We start from the raw sequence: 21,655 nt of genomic DNA, 5'->3' as shown, positions 1-21,655 counted from the left end.
TTGAAAAGCAGAATAACGCACAAAAGTCTTTGTTGATTTATTCGCCACATTCGTACACTCTGGTCTGTACCAGGCTGAAGCCAACAGACAGGGACTCCATTTGCATCTCCCATGAGAGTGGCAGGAGTCCCAGCATTTGAACTGTCTTCACTGACTTCAAGGTGCACTAGTGGAGAGCTGGGGCAGCTGTTATTGAAATGAACTGTGTATGAAGGTTTGTTTATTATTGTGAAGGTCCCTGACTTGATACAGGGGTTAACATGTAGTGTTCAGATCGCTGGTTAAAGGCTTATTCTAGGAGCCGGCACTGTGATTCTGAAATTTAAGCCACTACCTACACCTGCAGCACCAGCATCCTATATGGGCTCTGGTTTGAGTCCTGGCTGCTCCACTGATAACTCAACCCCCGGCTAATGCTCCTGGGAAGGCAGTGGCAGATGGCCCAAGTGCTTGATTTTGGGTCCCTGCGCCCATGAAAGGGATCCAGCTGAAGCTCTTGGCTCCTTGCTTTGGTCTGACCCAGTTCTAACGGTTATGGCCGTTTGGGAAGTGAACCAGCAGATGGAAGATTTCTCTCTCTTTATCTCCTTCTCACTCTGTAACTCTATCTTTCAAATAAAGATAAAATATTTTTTAAATGATTTAATCTAAGCATTATGGCACTAGTTTATTGATATTACCCCCAAAATGAACCAATGTTGGCATTCATAAGCACAGCTGAGGTTTCTCAATGGGACAAACATGGATGCTTTTGGAAATGTTTGTTCAAGTCAAGAATAAAAGCAGTTGGTAGCAGAAACTATCAATGAAAAAGGTTAGTAATTTACAATTCTATTGAATGTTCATTCAATAAAAGGACCTTATATTATTTTATTTCTCTAAGTTTTTTCTGTAAAAATATATTAATTTTATTTGAAAGTTAGTTACAGTGAGAAGAAGTCTTCCATTGATGGTTCTTAAATGCCCACAACAGCCAGCTGAGGGCCAGGCATAAGCCAGGAGCTTCTTAAGGGTCTCACATATGAGTGTCGGGGGCCCAAACATTGGAATCATCTTCTACTGGATTTCTTGGGCCATTAGCGGGGAGCTAGTTTGGAAGTAGAGCAGCTAGGACATCAGCCTGCACCTGTATGGGATGCTCCTCTGGCAGGAAATGGCTTTACCCACTATGCCAAAATGTTTGCTGCTTTTTCTAAATTTTAAGTGGTAAAAGCGTAAGCTCCACTGAATCCCATTAACTCAATTAGTAAACTTGTAAACAAAGGAAAAGTGAATCCAAAATAATTAACTATTAAGAGGTAATATTTCATTTCAGAACTATATTCTTGCTCTACATATTATACAGAATATTATAGAATTGAAGATTATGTAAAAGAGTGCTCTTTTATTCTGATAAGGTATTCAGTATAATAAATATTATTGTACCCTTTTAAGGGACTAATTTCTGTTTATTGTTCCAGGAAGAAGCTAATGCTATATTATGTGTCTTATAATTGGCTGCTTTTAAGTATGTATAGGTTTCTTTTTGACTAAAAGAACAGTAAACATTTGTTTTGTCATGAAAATTTTTGAGTATCATCTGCAAATATACTTTATTAGGAAGAGATTTTAAATGCAGAAGATTTGTTGAAACTACAACTTCACTATGTGTTCTGTTTTGAATGCTGTTTGAATTTACATATTTTTCTAAATGCTATTTTTATTTGATTCATGTTTCTTCTTTTATTTGAAATAAGTGGTTTTGTAAGTCAAACAGCACAGCTTTAACAAACTAATTCTTCTTGTTATATAATGGGTGTTAGATATGGTAAGATGTAGTGGAGCACAGGGTGCTTTCTTATCCCTGGTTCCTTAGTTCAACAAATCAGACTTACATTTACTCCCTATTTAACATCATTTTGACTACCAGAGTAAAAGTAAAGGGCATGCTAGAGGGTATTCTTTCTAGCAAATCTCCTTTTACTAATAGTAAAATGACAACATCCACAGTTACCAGCAGTTACCTAGCACTTCTGTGGGCCTGTTGTGCCATTGTAACAAGGGATGATTTTGGTTTCTTCTGGAATGAGTTCAGAGGAAAATGCTGGAACAAAATGGCTATTAAGCAGTGGTATTTTTCGGTAGGACCTGAACATGTTCTTAAACATGGGTTTAGCAGCAACTATGAATTTTTCTCTGGTCTCTTAATGTTTGTCTATTTACATTGAGATAGGTGGACTTTGCCCTTTCTGCTGGCAAGTCTGTAGAAGTACTTGCTTAGGAAAACACTCTTCTCTGTGTGGGGGTTGTTTGGTAAAGGATGAAAAGACCTAGAGAGTAGCATTCTGCAGAGCTCTCCCACAAATACAGATTTAACAGTATACCCAAACCACTTTATTCATGAAGAAGTTACTTTTAGCCAACCAATATAGTTTTAATTGAAGGGTGTTGGATTCCTCAAAGTGTTTCTCAAAAAATTCAGGAGTACAGTGTGGTATGTTTTGTAGAAATGCTTTCATTTTATGTTTAGGTTTGATCTTTTGAGTAATACATTCTGTATGCAGGGTAAGATTTACCAAGGATATAAAAATTAAGAATAATTCTAGTTCTGCCTTATATACTGGGAATCCATCTATTTACTATTTTTTGACAGCTGGCAGTATCTTTCTATATTCATTTTCAACTCTCTTCCTCTATTAATTCACATTTTTCTGTCCTCATTCATCAGGAAATAAGTGTGTATAGTTTAATAAGCAGTGAGCATATAAATGTTACAAAAGAACACAAGTCTTAACAAATACGAATGAGGAAAGATTTGTAACATTAAAGAAACCTTGATGAACAAATGTTACAAGCTTAGACTTTGGATGATGATTCTGTCAACTCTTACTCTTGGTGATGCCAATATAATTACGTTATAATTTATCCTTTCGTAAGCCTAATTCTGGTTTTCTTCTACCCAGGGAGTGTGTTTGATATGTGTTTCATGGTAAAAAGAGTTTAAAAAAATAGGCTCAAAATCACTAATAACCAAAAGAATAGAAGGAATGCATAGGAGTAGATAAATCATAATTTGAATTGTTTGTCTGCAAGACTGTTGATCAGATAGCTTACTATGGAAAAAAGAATAAAATATTGCAGCCACTAAAAAATTGATGATTTTTAGTTTTCAGTACCTGATTTTTTTTTCTTTGACCTTTATGAAAAATTTTGTTGTTCTTAATTGGCCTTTATTCAACACTGAAATTGGAAATTAGCTTCAGAATAGTTATTGGAAATACACAAAATAGTTGATCTCCAACCCCAATATATTTAATATCAAAAACAACAGTTTCAGCCCATGTCAGACCTTAGGTGAATCGATGAAAGTGAGCAACTACGGATGACATAAATAATCTCTTTAAAGCATTTTCTAATTTAATTTTTATGAAACTTATTTTAAGTACTCCAATTAATATTTCCTTTGTTTCAAGAAGAAATAGGTAAAAAGGTGGTAAAATCCAGTTCAATCTAACCCAACAACTAAAGAGCACAACCTCTTTGGGTATCTTTATAAGTACAGAGTAAGCCCCAATATTTAGCACATAGTTGTTTTATAATAATGAGGATGATAATGCTGGAATAGAAGTTTGTCCAGTATCATTTCTCCTTTTCTACCATTAGGTCATTCATAGTGTCCAACAGGTGTCCAAAGCTCTTCACACCTTGGTGTTGTTGCCAGTTCATTTTTGTTGGCTAAGACACGATCATTTTGAAATATAGGCTAGAACTCCAGACGTCACAGGTGCATTTCTTTTGCTACATATTGTGGTCAGAGCTTTTACACATAATTTATTCTGATTGACAAAAAAAGAGCAGCAATCATACATCCAGGAGAATCAGTGCATACTTATGACAACAGTACGATTTGCTGTGTTAGGATTGTAGTCTGTGGTATTCTGTCATGGTCTGAAAAATGTCCTGACTCTTGTGAACCTTAGAAAATTTGTCCATTTTTGTGGGTTTTATGTAACAGTGTTTATCTGTTATATATGGCTTTCACATTCAGTATTATCTAACAGTCTGATCCAGGCACTTCCTGGAGAGACTGAATTTCCTTAAGTTAGGATGCTGGAGAGTTGTTGAGTTGTGGTTGCAAGCAACTGCTGTAGTACAAACCAAAAAGAAATAAGGTAGAGGCAAAAATTACAAATATCCACTTAGACAGTTGCAAGTTGACATACATTAGACATGCTTTTGAAAATCCAGTTTTCTCTTTTTAAAGCTTGTTTTTCTTACTACTCTAGGTTTTAAAATGAACTTATACTTTTCTTGCCTAGCTCTCCTTTGTTTTTTTTTGTTATGTACTTACCTATGTTACCTTTTTGTAGAAGTTCTTTCAGCATGCTGATTAGGATATAACAAGTGTCTACTCAGCTGGTTTGGAGGAGATAGTTGTAACTTTCGCTGTTTGTAAACTGGAAGACGTTTTGCATTTTAGATATTACCTTGATGTTAGCAAAGCATGTTATGTTTTATGTAGTGTTCCTTATATGAACGCAAACATTAAATTTTATATTGTCAGCCAGTTGGAAGTAGTGGTGAAGCTGTGCAGTATGGATTGATTTGATTTCTGTTTGGTATGTCTAGGATTTTCGTAGTGTAGTGGGGAAAGAAAGACTGAAGATAGCTTTGTTTCCCGAGTTGCAATTCTCTTTGTGTCTCTCATTCTCTCTCTTTGGGAAGGGGCTGTTTTTTCAACTGTCAGTGGAATTATTGTCTTCCTGTCTCCACATTCAGGTAGTGTCAGTGGCTGAGTATCACCGCAGGATCGATGCTCTAAATACTGAAGAACTGCGCACACTCTGCAGACGCCTCCAGGTGCCCCCTTCAGTAGTTTAAACCACTCAGGAGATTGGCTGATCCCCATTGCTAGTGTCCTTTCTTAGGGCAAATCTCACATTTGAAAGATTTGTCCTGACCGCAGCAACTAAACAATGCTGTTAGTCAATTCCTTGTTTTGTTATCATTGCCCTAAAGAGCTACAGAGTTACGTTCCCTATCATCTCTTCATTTGAAAAATATTCAGAATTTTCTGTCAATCTGAAACTTTTCTCACTGCTGTGTGTTTCTTTGAGTGATGAGTTTTCATTTAATTTTAACATTGGAAAAGTGTCTTCAATTTTGAAATAGAGTCTTTACAAAAGAGATTCAGAGACTTAGCACTATGAAAAATTTTCTTAGAATTAATGGCTAGTAGCTAGACCTAAGTATTTTCTTCTTTTGAAGTCTACTTCAGTTGTATGAACCTGACATCAAAAATCTTAATGGAATAAATTGTTTTGTTGTTTGAGGTACTTGCTTGTGATTAGGAATATTTGGGAATGGAATAGATTAGCCACCAGAAAGAACTACATAAAAATTCTGTGAAATTTAAAAATAAAACTTAAAAATCTTTGCTTTTTTTCTTTTTTTTAGAAATAAGAAATCGCATGTGAAAACTCATTTTTCAGTTTTGTGTGATTATTAGTTGTGTGTTTTCTTCTTAATGCGTTTTCATGGCTTTGCAATACCTACTGATTTCGTTTCTTTTCTTTTAATGCTTCTAATGCTGCTTGGATTTTCTTTTTTTTTTTTAACTTTTACATCATCAAACTAAGGTAAAACATTATGATGATGTGAAAGGATTGTTATTTAATTCATCAAATGCAGTACATTTTCAGAACATTTGTTTGACTGAGGTTTGATAAGAAATCTGTTAAAGGAACAAAACAACATAGCAATATTTCATTATTTTGTGGAATTATATTTGCTGAGCATTGCTACATTTTAGGTATCTGCTCTGGAGAATTCTGTATGGTTTCCAGCTTAAAAGCTTTATCCATGGTATTTTTAGTTTATATTAAAAGCAAAATTATTATAAGTACATAAATATAACAAGCAAGCTCCAACAGATTTATGCAAGAAGCATTTTATCTATGTTGTTTTAAAAATTTTAAGAATGTACCTAGAATAATTTTGTCACACAAAAACATGTATTCTTTACAATGCGTCATTCCTTTAGAATAAATTATGAGCAAAATTAGCTTTCAAATGTGTTACTTGGTACAACTAGGATACAAGATTTCTCTTTAGAGAGTAAATTAAGGAAGACTTTTAAAACAATCCATTTTTAAAGGAATCAAATACATACATACAAATAAAAGCAGAGTTAGCTTTTTGTTCTACTAATTTTTTGTACAAAGGATGTTTTCTTAATTATTTTTGACAGATTTTATGTTTAGCTTGAAAAATATCCTATTTATTAATAGTGCAAATGAAAAACATGCCAGTTGACCCGTTCTTTGCCCGTCATGAGCTAATTAAAGGTTGCACACATGTCTCCTTTTATACAGAAATACGACATCTGTCATTACTGGTTTTTCTTGATGTAGTGAATAAAAAAAAATCTGCTTATTGTTATGTTGTTTTTATTCTGCATTGGATTCTCTGTTAGTGCTCAGTGGGCCACTTTTACATTCTAAGGGCTTTTGTCCCTCTTTTCAAACATACCCTTGAAACATCTCAAAAGGCTAAAATTTTTGAAAGCATACTTTCATTTTTATATTAATATGCTGCTGCTGTTTACTTTTTTAGATTACTACAAGGGAAGACTCAAAGCAGGTTGCTCCAGTGAAAGCAGACCTGGAGTCTGAATCTTTCCGGCCAAACCTAAGTGATCCCAGTGAACTTCTACTGCCAGATCAAATTGAAAAGGTATGAAATACCCAAAAATATGCTTTCATTAGAATGTACTCTTAAGAGTAATATGGCCTCATTTGTGTCTGAAGTGAAAAGTTCATTGTTACTCCTCACTCCCATGATTAAAAGTGGGCAAAATGCAATGACATTTGTCAGTCCATAGTGTTAGAAAATGGAGATAAACAGATGCTATAATTAATAAAAATAGCAATTATAGGGGAGGCACTGTAATAATAAAATTTGGTTTAGTGCTGTATTCTAGTTACTTGCTTTATGTGTATTATCCCGTAGTCTAACAGGCATACAAATGGGATGATCTTATTGTGTACTTTGTTTAATATGTGAAAAATTTTGGGTATAGAGAAATGAATGTGTTGAAGGTCACAAAACTCAAGTATAAAAATTTAATTTCAAATGCTGATTGTGTGGCTTCAGAAACCTACATTTGAACATCAGAATTAGCAGTCCATAAGGAATTTTCGTTAAGACTTGTAGAGGGCAGAAGCAAGAATAATTCTACTCTGTTGTAATCTGTCTGGCTTAGCATGATTTTTTCTTTTCCTAATGGCCAATTTAATGTTTTACATTGTAAAACATTACTCATTTGTTGAACATCTCAGTAATGATAATGATAATTTCTACTGTTACTTTTGTAGTCTGCATTTTATAAGTCCCATCACGTTCAAATTGGCATTATCAACATCATAGATATTGACAGTTAGTTATCAAGTAAATGCTTATTTTTCTTTTTTACAAAGCTTACCAAGCATCTTCCACCAAGAACCATTGGGTATCCGTGGACTCTGGTTTATGGCACTGGGAAGCATGGTACCAGCCTGAAGACGCTTTATCGAACAATGACAGGTTTAGACACCCCAGTGCTGATGGTGATTAAAGATAGTGATGGACAGGTATGAACAACTAACTGCATAGATACCTTTGCCCTTCAGAAAATTATCTTAACAGGAACCTAAAGCATATTCCTTTGACAAAAATTATTTCATTAGTACATATTACTATATAACTAATACTTGTGTACTTTCAACAAAAGGAATGCTGAACGATAAGGAAGATAAGAAGGAGCATGAATAATTAAAAGTTCCTGCCCTCAAATTACAGAAAAGAACATTTCATTTTACTATACCTCTAATGTTGTATAAAATATGCTAAATATAGCAAGGACTCAGAAGAGAGAGGTGGCTACAGTAACAGTTGCTAATATCTGTTGGGGGAAGATAAGAATGAGGATCATGAAAAAGGTGAAAATTGAAAGCAGTTTGAAGTATGCATGAAGTTTTGATAGAGATGCTCGTGTGAGGGTAATAGCTAGAACAAAACCACAAATAAAAGAGAGAAACATTAGTTTGTTCCTGAAATAGTTGCCAAAGTTATGTAGTACTGATACGGTGAAAATACATGTTAACTAAACAAAAATACTATTTTGTGTCACTATTATGTGTAAGATGTTAGATGAATCACATTATATTATTTAATAATCAAAACCCAATGAGATTGGGCTTTCCAATTTTAGTACATGGGCTGCTGAAGCGAGCACAAGATTGGGCTTTAAGATACTATCGTCATCTCTATTCTATACAAGGTTGCATACACAAGAGAAAGTATTTTCACCAGGGAAAAGGAGTGAGCCACGGCAACAAGCCAAATGATAGTAAATGTCACAACCATGAATTGAAAGTCATGTACTGGATGGTAACTTTCTTATGATTCTGTTTCACAAATGAGCAGGATGGTGTGATGGTGATGTCAGGCTAGTTGCTGCCATCAGGTTGTTTGTTCTGTTAAAACAGAAGTATGACCAGAGCTTCTAGGGTGCTTACAGTGTTGTTATATTGAGCTCATTGAAGTTTGTCTGTTTCATTTGTTATAAATTTTAAACTATACATCTATATTTCATATCATTATTGCAGTGTTTCAAAAAAAGGAATCTTTTTAAAAAAATTATTTATAATAATGAAGTCTTTTAAAAACATAAACTACGCAGCTAGAATGCCAACGCTGACAGTGATTATAGAGAGCATCTATCAAGCTGTTTTACTCCCAGTTTTTAATAAGGCACAGAACACTGAAATGACTTATGTAGGTCTCCCATTCATTTAATAAAGCATTTACTGTGTGTCTTATAATTTACAAAAGACCCAAGACCTGCTCTGGTGCAGGGTTTTAAGTGATGAAGGGGAAAAAAAGCATACTTGCCTTGTTGTGGAATGTTTGCATTACTGGAGGATTTTTGCTTCCCTAGTGCTGTGGCCATACAGCATGTCAGCCATTGTACATGTTTACTCTGCTGAAAAATGTTAACCACTTTTTAGAATTGTCTATTTGATGCAATACCCTTTTTTTAGAACTCAAAACTAAGAAAAAAATCTTATTTCCTCATAAATTAGATCCTATACTTGGACAGTAACAGGAATTATAAATCTGGTGATCATTGAACAGCTATTCACACTATAGCGGGAGCCAGTGGCTTTAAAATTTATGCAAGCATTTATGATGGGATAATGCTGAATGGAACAAATGAGTAGTTATAATATTGAGCAGGCCTCTCTGTCTCCTTAGGTTTTTGGCGCATTAGCATCTGAGCCTTTTAAAGTGAGTGATGGCTTTTATGGTACAGGAGAAACTTTTGTTTTTACATTCTGTCCAGAATTTGAGGTAAGGACAATTATTCCATTATTCTCTTTTTAAAGACAAAACATACTCTTAAAGTCACATGCATCTATTTCCTTTGTTCCATCTTTGACCCCTCTGAACTTAACTTTCCTGCAAGTAGAAAGGGGACCATAAGATACAAACAGAATCTTTGAAAATGAAATGAGAATTGTGTAATATATGTAATGCCTAACATGGCACCAGTGTATGTCACAGATTCAGTAAAGGTCATGTAACTTTTCACCCTATGTTTAGGAATTATCATTGTGAGAATCTTTTAATAAGTAAATTTAATGAAGTCTTGAAAATTTTTTAAAATATTTAGATTTGAAACAAAAGTGATTAACTTATTTTTCTTTATCTTGTTGGCTATCTTTATCATAGCTTTACTAACTTAATTGAAGACACTCTAATACCCATGAGATCTAAAAACCTGAAGTTATAAACTAATTTCGTGAACATGTGTTCACGAAATTTTTTGAGTGCAGTCCCAGCATCTAACTTCACTGAAATTAAGCACGTTAAAAATTTTCTAAGAGATGAAATTGTATTTTGTTATTGAGAAAAGGAATCAATATAGTTGGTTAAACGAAATAGAAACATGTAATTTGGGAGAGTACTTATTAGTTCTAGATTAGGAAGGATTTGATAAAGCAGTAAAGGTTTTCTTAACAAACATAAGCTTAACTGGCCTGTGGATTCATTAGTGGTTTCCATCCTCCCCCTAAAATCTGTTGTCAGTTCACTGACAGTATGTAGGCCTTACCGATTTATTAAGCTCCATTTTTGCTTGTTCTCAATCGCTTTATGCTCTTGTTACCTGACAATTATACTAATATAGTAAACTAGATGATACCTGATATTTGTACTAATGTAACTAAATCATTAACTGAAGTTATGAGTGTTAAAGTTTTATCAAAAATTGTAATGAATACTTAAAAAATATCTTAATAAGGATGAAGTACTAGAAATTGCTATTAGCATTACAGAGAAATCCATACAATATTATAAAAATACTTAAAAATAATGAATATCCAGATTTTCCTTGGATCTCTTGCTTGCTTTTAAGCTGTTAGTTTGACACAACTGAAAAATCATAAATACACGCATGAACACAGTTTGTGTAAGAATAGTGTTCAACAAATGTACACACAAAGAAAATACCTTGGCCCTACCTCAAATAAGTGTATATCCGAGTGTTATGTAAAAATAGCAGTTGGGCGCTGCGTGGTAACCTAGCAGCTAAAGTCCTTACCTTTCACGCGCCGGAATCCCATATGGGCTCCGGTTCTAATCTTAGAGGCCCTGCTTCCCATCCAGCTCCCTGCTTGTGGCCTGGGAATGCAATCAAAGTTGGCCCAAGGCCCTGGGACCCTGTGCCTGCATGGGAGACCCAGAAGAGGCTCCTGGGTCCTGGCTCCTGGCTTCAGATTGGCTCAGCACAGCTCTAGCCGTTCCAACTGCTTGGGAAGTGAATCAATGGATAGAAGATTTTCCTCTCTGTCTTTCCTCATCTCTGTAATCTGACTTTTCGATAAAAATAAATATATCTTTAAAAAAATAGAAGCTAATCGGCTTTCATAAATCAATGAATGATTTTTCTACTTTGTCCTTTAACCACTAACTGTTGGTACCTACAGAGTAAGAAAAATGAATGTAGAGTTACTGAGATTTGGAGAATAGATTTGAAGATATAGTTATAGGTTGTATGGCTTGTGCTTTTTAAATTTAGTCATAGAGACACTGAAACCCAAAATTCTAAGCAATTTTATGCCAAGTATTTTTTTTTCTTTTTAGTGTATGCATTTACTATTTTATCTGAAAGGCAGAGAGCTCCTGTTGCTGGTTTACTCCTCGATGGCTCAAAGTGGCAGGCAGCAGACTGCTGCCTCTCACAGTTCTCAGGAGCGGAAAGCTAGAAGCCAGGCCAGCTCGAGGGCTCCCACGCACAGATTCTGATGGGACCTACCAGCACCCTAACTGCTAGCCCGAACACCTCCACCCTGTCAGGCTTGCTGTGTGAGAGTTGGCAGCCCCACCAGTCTAGAGTTCCCTTATCTCTTTTGGGTTTTGGAGAACAGACTCTGTATAGTGGCCATAATCATCTGTATAGTTAAAGCTTTTTTTTTTTCATTCATATAGGTCTTTAAATGGACAGGAGATAATATGTTTTTTATCAAAGGAGACATGGATTCATTAGCTTTTGGAGGTGGAGGGTGAGTCTCTTCAACATTTTATCATGCCAGCAGGTTTTTCTTTTAATAAACTTTGAAAATACATGTGCTATATTGACAAAAATCAATTATTTTTTGAAAATTTCTACGTAAGATTCCAAATGTGTTTATTGTTACATTATGAGTATAGTATGTTCTCAGGAAATGCATAAGTGTGAGTTTAAAGCTATTGATAAAGAATTGGCTTCTTCATTTTACGCATTATTTGTTTGCTTTTTATTATAATTCATCTTTTTCTTTGAAATGCAGTAACTTTGTGATACCAGAAAAGGAAATGTTCCAACAGGTTTAAACTTATCAGATTTTCAAAGAGCCACGGTTGTGTGCTGCTTTTGTGCAAGTTATAGAAACTGGTACAATTGTTATGTTTTTCTACTTGGGTTTTGTTTTTGTTTTTTGTTTTTTGTTTTTGTTTTTGTTTTGATTGATATTTTAAAGAATAATCTTTTTTCCCTACTAATAATTTCAGTGAACCACTAAAGCTTCAGGGTATTTTGTTTTGTTTTGTTCTGGTTGTTACACAATACAATCAGTAATTTCATTCTTTCAGTATAGAACGTACTGAGAAACTGTCCTTTTCTAATTTATTTGGAAGGCAGAAAGAGAGAGCGCTTCCTCTGTTCCATCCCCTAAACCCTCCATTTCACTTCACAGATGCCCACAGCAACTGGACTGGGCCAGACCAAAGTCAGGCGACTAAAACTCAGTGTGTATCCTCCAGGTAGATGGCAAGGAAATAGCACTTGACCTATTACTTATTTCCTCACAATGTGCATATTAGCAGAAAGCTGGAATTAGAAGCAGATCTGGAGCTCAAATGCAGGCACTGCTACGTGGGATGTCAGCTTCCTAAATGATGACTTAAGCACTTATTCAAATGGCAGTCCGCCATCCATGTATTTTCAAATCTCCTAAACTCTGGCTCTACTGCTTTGTTATCTCAAGTAAAATTGAGAAAGTCTCCAAGGGATATCTTAGAGATATTAATTATTCATCTTTGCCTCCTCTCTCTCTTCAGTTACTTAAAAAAGTTCTGCCTAGGTAGAAATAAATCCCAAAACAATATTTCATATCATAACCTTCCCATGTTACATGTTCCTATTAGAAAAGTTGAATTTTATTATCTACTAAGTTTATACTATACCTGACTTTGCTCTTACTCTCTGCTTGATAAAGAATCTCCCAGATAAGGATTTTTGATAAATATTCTAGGTTAAGAGTCTTAGCATCACCATTTTATACATTTTAAAGTCTTTAGGGATGGTTGTTGTGGCTCAGTGAGTCAAGCCTTTGCTTGTGATACCAGCATCTATGTTGTAATTCCTGGGTCTGAGTCTTCCTGCTGTTGTACCTGGGGGACAGCAAGTAAAGATTCAGTTTCTTCTGCTTGTTAGGAAGGACCCAGATTGAACCCCTGGCTCTCAGACTTGTCAGGGCCCTGTCCCTGACTGTCTGTCTTTTCTTTCTCTCTCTTCCTATGTTGCTCTGCTTTTCAAGTAAATAAGTAAATTTTAAAAAATTTTTCCCCTAAATGTCCATAGAAAATGCGGTAAAAACAACTTTAAAAAATGGTAAAAGTTTTTTCAAACTGAGGTTTTCTGCTAACCACTGTGATCCTCTTTTGGCAGTGAAACTCTTTCTGGGCAGAGTGATTTGGTGTAGTTGCTTGAGCAGCTCCTTGGGATGTGCACATCTCATGTTGGAGTAACCTGGCTTGATCCCCAGCTTTGCTTCCACTTTTAGCTTCCTATTTTTGTGTGCCCTAGGAAATAGTAGGTAATGGCTCAAGTCGCTGAGTCCCAGCCACCCCCAGTGGGAAACCCACATTGAGTTCTGACTCCTGGCTTTGAGCATATCTTCAGCCCCAGCTCTTATAATCATGTAGGGAGTGAATCAGCAGATGGAAGATTTCTCTCTGGCTCTATATATGTCTCTTTCTGTCTCTCTCTCTCTGCCTTTCAAATAAATAAAACATTTTTTAAAATAAAAACTTGTGCAAATTGAATTCAAAGATTTAAATATGTTTTTAAACTAAATATCTTAAAGTAACATGAATTTTAAGTGATTGGAAATTTTGAGGTGCACCAGGTTAAGCTGCTACTTTTAAACCAGCAGCGCATCTCTGAGTGCTGGTTCAGTTCCCGGCTGCTCTGCTGCTTATCCAGGTCCCTGGTCTGTGTACCTGGGAAAGCAACAGCCGATGACCCTACTGCTTGCTCTGCCACCCAAGTGGAAAACCCAGAAGGAGGTCTGGATCCTGGTTCCCACCTGGCCCATCCCCAGGCATTGTAGCGACTTGGGGAGTCAACCGTTGAACAACAGTTTCACATCCTTTCTCTGTCACTCAGCCTTTCAAATCATTTTTTTAAATAAATTTTTTAGTGTCTTTATGTGTTTAAGAAAGCTATGTTGAATATATTAAAATCAGAAAACAAGAGTAATGTCTGTCTCTAAACTAATTGTATATGAAGTCAAATTTTAAAAACTCAGTTGCTACCTATTTTGTAGTTTTATAAGGAATTTTGTAATGGAATATGAGCAATATTAATGTTTGTTATTATGGAAACGAGTAAAGAGGGGGTTGAAGAAACTGAGGATATGACGGTTGAGAGTGTAGTAGTAAGAGATTTTTGGTTTTTTGTACTACAGAGGAGAATTTGCTCTTTGGCTTGATGGAGATCTCTACCATGGAAGAAGCCATTCTTGTAAAACATTTGGGAATCATACGCTTTCGAAGAAGGAAGATTTCTTTATCCAGGACATTGAGATCTGGGCTTTTGAATAAATGCAGTGTTGTCTGTCTTAGCAGGATAAAGGCCCAAACCTGACATGGACAAGCATTGTTTGGAAAGTTCAAGAAGCAATACAGTGTAACATGTCACTTGTGCTTTAAAATTAATCTGCATCGCCTTTTTTTTACTGCTATCCTTATAGTGTTATTTTCAAATCATGTTCTTGTTCCAGAATTCTTTAAGTTTAGACCATGCCTGGGTCTGTGTAGTGTGCTAGCTTGGGTTTTCTAGGAAATTTGGTAGTATTTTGTTCGTAGGTACTACCTAATTTCCAGTTCACATTATCTTGATCTTCTAATAGGATGGTGCTCTTTTGTTGAAGTTGTTTTGGTTTATTGTTTTTGTTTTTAAAATATACTGATTATTTTACTAGAGCAGTCTGATTGGTGGTTTGAGGACATGAATTGTAGATACGTATGTGTCTGTGCAGTTGATAAAGGCAGTTTTTGGACTTGCTCATCTCATGAAGGAAAAGTCACATGCCAAAATAATATTTACTTCATTAGAGTACAGAATTCTAGCTTTGATTTACACTACCACGCTATCTTTATTAATTGTGCAGGTATTCTCAGTATCATTTTATTAAAAATGAGATTTGAGGAAAATAAATCACAATGCGCAAGATCTGCAGGTTTGGGCAAGTGCTTTTGTCACTGAATTATCTGATAAGGAGTTATAAAATGCGAAGGAGAATGAGGACTTAATGATTCTATTGGTTTAACATATTAATAAAATACTCACATATTTGCAGCTTAGTATAGGGCATTATCATACATGCAAAAACTATGAAATAGATGCATATTTCTTCAACATGCTGTGTCAGGTATACTATTTTATAGTTTTGTTGTTTTAGCTTTGTTGCACATGAGTTCCCCAAATTTAAGTCATTCCTGTTCAAAAGGGAAAAAAATCTTGTGATTTTTTTTTGAGTGGTATGTTATTAATTACCATTAGCATTTGCTCTTATTAAAAGGGCATTGGTCGTAGCTGATGATATTATAACTTAGTAGACTTGTTGAATATGCAAACTTACTGTCAAGTGACCTCAAAAAAATGAAAAGGTAGAATACATTAGTAGTTCTTATCCTCTTTTGTCGGAAACCAGTAAATAAGCTGTTGTGGCAATAACTCTTCAGTCAAATTTCAAAGCTTCATGTTATGCAAAAAGGAAAAAAAGCAAATCCTGCTGTTATCCATGTTGACAGTGACTCTGTGCTGAAGTTTCAGCTATTCAGATAAACATTGTATATGTTGTAAATTAATGTGTAAAAGTAGTTTTGTTCTTATAGAAAGTGTTGATTGCCAGATTGCTTATAGCACTTTAAATTATTCTAAAAACAATATTAATAAGCCAAATAAGTTGGCTTAGGTAGACTTAGTTGTATAGCATTCAGATACATTTAGGTCTTTTAAAAATTTAAATAATTGTCTAAAAAAGCATAATGCTAGTAGAAAAAGAACATGTAATATTTTGTTCTAATATGCTACTGCAGAACATGAATGGAAATAACAGGGCATCCTTTTCTTGTCTATGTAAATCTCCCATGTTACAAGTTAGTAACAGTATGTAGATTAAATGTTTACAACATAGGGAATTGTAAATAAATTTATCAGTTTTTTTCTCCCCTTTGGTCTTCCACAGCAGTATTATTGTCCTTATGGAGATGACTAATCAGTAAAGAAAAATAAAAATCCTGTAATGGATTTCAACTACAATAAGGTCATAGTGATATATATCAAATAAAATTAAATATATAACTATAAACTTGAGTTTGGATTTATTTTTTAATCATGTTGGTATACTATTATGATTTTTTAAAGTTTTAAAAATACTCTTGTAACCTACATGTGGTGGTGGTGGTGATGATGAATGAGTATGAGTTACGGGATTAATAATGAATGCAGCTAGCAGGAACACCCTTGTTGGAAAAATGGTGATGGGAGTAGGCTTGACAAATAAGGCAGGACAAGTTATTTAATATGTTAAACGTCTACTTTTTTTTTTTTTTTGGAGGAAAGAACAAGGCAAGGTAAGCTATATATCACATCTCTTTTGTTTGCAGGATCAAGGAGTTTGTATATTTTTAATCTCATTGAAACAGTTAAGAATGTGTAAGTGACAATTTGACATGATCAGGTCTGTGCTTCTGAAAAAAAATCTCTGAAAAATAGATTAGTAGAAGAAAAACTAAAGATAGATGAGTAATATGATAAAGAGAAATAACAAAGCTTGGATAAAAATAGTAGTAATGGTGATTAGGGATGAATGGTGATTAGGTATACATTTGAAAGTATGAGATTACGATTAATAGAAATTGATTATCGACTGGGTGTCACCAAGGAAGAGCTAAGGAAACTAAGGAAATCTCTCAAGTTCTTGACTTGGGAACTTGGTATACTATCCCTCAGAAGGGCAGTAAAGATCAGAAGATGCAGGCTAAGATGGCCAAATAGAGTAGGTACAATCATTGCATGTTCCATTTTCAAAGATTAAAAGCTTTTAGGAGGGGCTGGACTTCTGGTGCAACATACTAAGTCACCTCCTGCAGCACCAACATCCCATATGATTGCCGGTTCAAATCCTGGCAGCTCTGCTTCTGATCCTGCTCCCTGCTCATATGCCTGGGAAAAACAGTAGAAGATGGCCCAAGTCCTTTGTACGCTTTGCTCACGTGAGAGACCCAGAAAAGTTCCTAGTCCTTTTCCTTGGCCTGCCTCAGCCGTGGCTGTTTTGGCCATTTGGGAGATAAACCAGCAGGTGGAAGATGTATTCTCCTGGAAAATTTACACTCTGTCTCTCTCTCTCTCTCTCTCTCCCTCTTTCTCTCTCTGTCTCGTGTGTGTGTGTGTGTGTGTGTGTGTGTTCATTCCTCTTGGTGTATCTCTAGCTTTTAAATAAATCTGGGAGAAAGGAAAAGATGGACAGATGGATGGACTAGAACATCAGCAAATTTTAAAGTACTTATAGAAGATGGATATAGTGATATGTGCAGAATAAATTAAAAGTAAATACATAAAATGAGAATAATAAAATCACACACAAAAAATAAAATCCTAAAAATAAATTACAAATGACATTCAATGCCTAACAGTAGTATTGTATAATAAAATTGAGATAGAAAAACTACAGTAATTTCTTTAAATTGGTGTAATTTATTAGCTAAATAGAAAAAGAAAAGGGAAATTTTAATAATCTCTATAGAAGCAAAAGAAATATTAATTTCAGCACCTATTTATGATAAAATTTTGGCACACTAGGAAAAAAATTGTAAAATGTTAAAAATATTCTTGAACTAATATTATATGTTCTTTCTGACATAAGGCAATCTTCATACAAAATGCAAAATTTATATGTGTGTATATATATGTAAGCATGCATGTAATTGTAGTCATCTAGAGAACAGTTTAATAGAGACTATCATTGAAATGTGAAGATACACAGCAGTGTGCCTCTCTACTTCCCAATCAAAGGTGTACTCCCAGTGAAACTGTTAACTACATCTTGACAATAGGGTGCTGAACTCTGCTATTGTCCATGCCTACAATGCCAGGATGCACTTAAACAGCAGAATGATAGACTTATGCCTGTTTTTGAAAGACTATACTATTATGATCATGTAGGGGAAATCATTAAGGGGAGTGGACTAAGAAAGGAGGGGAGGGGGAAATCACAGAGCCAATGGAACTATCACAAAATTAATTAATTAAAAAAACATACTTGAAAATCATTCAGAGAACATACTTAGTGGTGAATTACTGATGACTCCCAGAGGTGAGAAACCAGATGGTGTTAACTACAATCACTACTTCTATATGGCATTTTTCTTTAGATTCTAACTAGTGCAAGAAAAAAAAAAAAGACAAGAAAAATACATAAGGACTGAAAGGAAGGCATTTAAAGATTTTCTTTTAAAATACAGCATGATTGTGGACAACAAATTCTGAAAGTAAAATATTAGAATTACTGAATGATAGATCCAATAGTCAGAAAACAGAAATAGAGCAAGCGTGCTTGCATTTACAAGCAGGAAATAAGAAATGAAATTTAAAATATTGCCATCTTAATGTCATTTAAAATATGGTTTATAACAAAAAGACTTTATTAGGAAGGCTATCCCTTAGTTATGATTAACAAATGTTATAAGATGTCGGTTCTTAAAATTCAAAATGGTAGTAAAAACCTCTCCGAACCTCATTTGTGGAAGTTAAGCTGATTCTGGAATTTATTTGGAAATACAAAGGTAAAGAATAGCCAAGGCAACATTGAAGAATGAGGACAAGCTCTTCAATACCAGATACTATGATCTACTAAAAAGCTGAGTCAAAAGAATGTAATATTGATCCAAAGTCCAGAGACTAGCTGATTTTTTAAAAATCTATTTAAAGTTGACACTGCTACTCAGCAGAGAAGATGGTCCTTTAAATAATGCTGCCAGAATAATTGTATATCTATATGGAATAAAAATGTTGACTTATTTCCAGCAATGGAAATAAAGACTATGCATGTAATTGTGAAAAGTAAAATAATATAAAGATGACTTGAAAAGTAAAAAAGAGTGCCACAGTGATCCTAGGGTAGGTATGTATGTGGAAGAACTTAAAAATAAAGCAAGATGAAATTAAAATACAAGCTTTCTCAGCTTATGTCCCATCAAGTTTATTCCCAAAAAACTAAGGATGCTAAGAATTCAGCCATATCAGTGCAACCTCATTTTAAAAAAAATTATTAGCTGAAGACACTTTAAAGATTTTTTGTTTGTTTCTTTTTAAAGAAGGCTCCAAAGAAGGCCGATAAGATGCATTCCTAATAGTTTCCTGTCAGAACTCTTTGATGAGGGTAGTGAATTGGAGCACTGTCCTGGAAGGACGTTCAGAGGAAGCTTTGTCTTTCTGCTGTCCTACTTGCTTTCAGTGGGTGTTGCCATTCTTTGCTGTTCCAAACGAAACAAGCAAAAAATGCCTTGCCATCCCTCCAAATTGCTGCTATGGCCTCTATTGCTCAATGGTCCTCTTTGTAGTTTTTGCAAGATTTAGAGGAAAAGACAGAAACACAGGTTTTCCATTCACTGGTTCATTATCCAAATTGTCAGAACAGCTGGGGCCAGAGGCTAGGCTAATGCAAGTAGTCAGGAATACCACACCTGGATCTTCCCCCTAGGTGGCAGTCGCCCAGATACTTGGGCCATGCTCTGCTGCTTTGTTAGATGCACTAGCAGATGAGTGGGAAGTTGGGCAATGGGCACTTGAACCAGCACCCATGATTGAGATCATGGCTTCCCAGGCTGCAACACAACTGCCACGCCAAAAAGCTGACCTCTGTGATCCTCTGACTTTGGTTGGACACTTCTGCCTCTTGGTAGCCATTGATTTGGTTGTACTTTGTCTTCAGGATCCTACTGGCGAAGTCATGTTTCGTTTCTTTTCCTAATTCTTCAAAGAAATGCTTTAAGTTCTTGCTTGAGTCTACTTATCTGAAACTTACATTGAAAACTCTTCTGGGTGTCAACCAACCAAGCACAATAATCCAAAAAGCATCATTAATGTAAAAGGCAGCTAACCTTTAAGTTTTTTTTTAATGCATATCTGAGGAAGGACTCATCCACAATAAAAAACATGAATACGGATTAATAAAAGTTGCACAGGAGACACAAGACTGACTGACAATCCCAAGAGTATTAAAGTAATGCTGTTTGTAGGAGTATGTGAAGTGAAATAACTTAGAACTTTTTGGCAACATCTACTGAAGGTAAGCATGTAAATACAGTTGGTGAACAAATTTATTATTTGGTCTGTGCCCAACAGAAATATCTACATTTGTTTAGCAAAAGATATGTAGATTTGTTTTCACATTCTGTAAGTATTTTCAGAAATACATCTCCCTCCTGTTTCTTTCAACTAATTTCTACCCATTCGTACCCAAAGTTGATTTCATTATCTGATTATCCTGTTCAAAATACACATCTAGCCATTTGGATGTATATAATTCAGTATGTGCATATATAAAGAAACTCCAGTTAATCATTTTATTTTCTGTACTTCATTTGATCTTTTTTTCTTCACATATTAGGTTGTTTGCAGTATTTTACAGTGAAAAAGCTCAGAGTATTGGATGCATATGTATTTTCATATTCTTTGAATGGTGTCCTCAAGGGGAATTTTGGGAAAGGTTTTGTTGATCAGAAAATAACGGCCATTGTGGCTTTGCTGAATACCAGCATGCTGTTGAAATGTAGGCACAGAATGTAGATACATAACCGTAATTGGGATAATAGGTTATACAGATTACAGTACCCTCAGAAGTTGGGCTTCTATGGCACATTTGTAAATTATATAATGTTAACTGTGTGCTTACTAATAATAAGGAATGAGAATTAAATATGAATATTCTAGGAATCCCTAGGAGGCCCCTACAGTGCCTGTTGGTCTCTTGCATCTTTTCTAATCTCTGAACAGAATGATCTAGAGAGGGTACAACATTTCTTATCAAAGTGTGAACTCTCATGGATTCTGGGCAACATAGAAATATTCCTATATCATATGAGAAACAGCTCTTGCACTTTCACAGTACACCTGTGAGCAGTAGAGAAAGAAGGAACTAGATTTGGGGAAGGGAAAAGGAAAAAGCAGAAGGCAAACCAAAAATAAATCTGTAACACTGTAGGGAAGGAAGTAAACTCTGAGCTCAGAACTTCCCTCCCTATCAGATGTGAACAAACTGGGAATGAGGAAGTTAGAGTCACTTCAATTTATGAATGTTGAAAGGCGTCAGATATCTGGGTGGAGGTACAGACAGAAGGGACACAGTGTATATTTGAATATCAGTCATGCAAAGCCCTTTGAATATCTGATGGAAAGCTTGGAAAGGAAAATCCCAAAGTTGGGAAAATCAGTTGTTCAGTATCTACTTCAGGGGCTGTGAATTCATCTAATAAAATTATTTCATGTATCTTGGGAAAGCTATAACAATATCTATGAAGACTTTCACTGGCTGATGCCACCAGAGTTCTGGGGATATTTATGTTCCAAGTGTCGAGTGTTTCCAACTATAGATTTTCCTGTGACAGAGCTTTTGAGATAATCATTTGAATAGAGAATAGTTTTAGATTGCAATTAGAAAATATGAGGAGTGGTCTTAGACCTAAATCAAAGATATCACACAAGAATAATACTCAGTAAACAGTCTACAAGCCATTAGTGATCCCTCCCGCAAGATAGCTCCTATGATGATGTTTCTCACAAAATACTTGCCGGAGTGTGCTT

General features: G+C 35.1%; 1 protein-coding gene across 8 annotated transcripts in view; it reads left to right on the top strand.

Moving 5' to 3' along the window:
- OXR1 (oxidation resistance 1) overlaps positions 1-16,018 on the top strand; it is a 188,336-nt gene extending 172,318 nt beyond the window's left edge. For 4 of the 8 annotated variants that reach the window (XM_040979422.1, XM_040979419.1, XM_040979418.1 and 1 more), the window contains 6 exons: positions 4,759-4,839; positions 6,595-6,714; positions 7,458-7,610; positions 9,277-9,372; positions 11,512-11,585; positions 14,253-16,018. In XM_040979422.1, the coding sequence (XP_040835356.1) occupies positions 4,759-4,839; positions 6,595-6,714; positions 7,458-7,610; positions 9,277-9,372; positions 11,512-11,585; positions 14,253-14,388 (660 nt within the window). In that variant the 3' untranslated portion in view covers positions 14,389-16,018. The remainder of the gene's footprint in view (positions 1-4,758; positions 4,840-6,594; positions 6,715-7,457; positions 7,611-9,276; positions 9,373-11,511; positions 11,586-14,252) is intronic. The other 4 variants (XM_040979423.1, XM_040979421.1, XM_040979420.1 and 1 more) reach the window with 1 other exon arrangement.
- Positions 16,019-21,655: the final 5,637 nt, after the last annotated feature.

Source organism: Ochotona curzoniae, unplaced genomic scaffold (assembly GCF_017591425.1).
Source record: "Ochotona curzoniae isolate NIBS_2020 unplaced genomic scaffold, NIBS_Ocur_1.0 contig_3190, whole genome shotgun sequence".
Lineage (NCBI taxonomy): Eukaryota > Metazoa > Chordata > Mammalia > Lagomorpha > Ochotonidae > Ochotona > Ochotona curzoniae.
The sequence above is the reverse complement of the archived record's forward strand: the minus strand, read 5'-3'. Positions and strand labels throughout refer to the sequence as shown.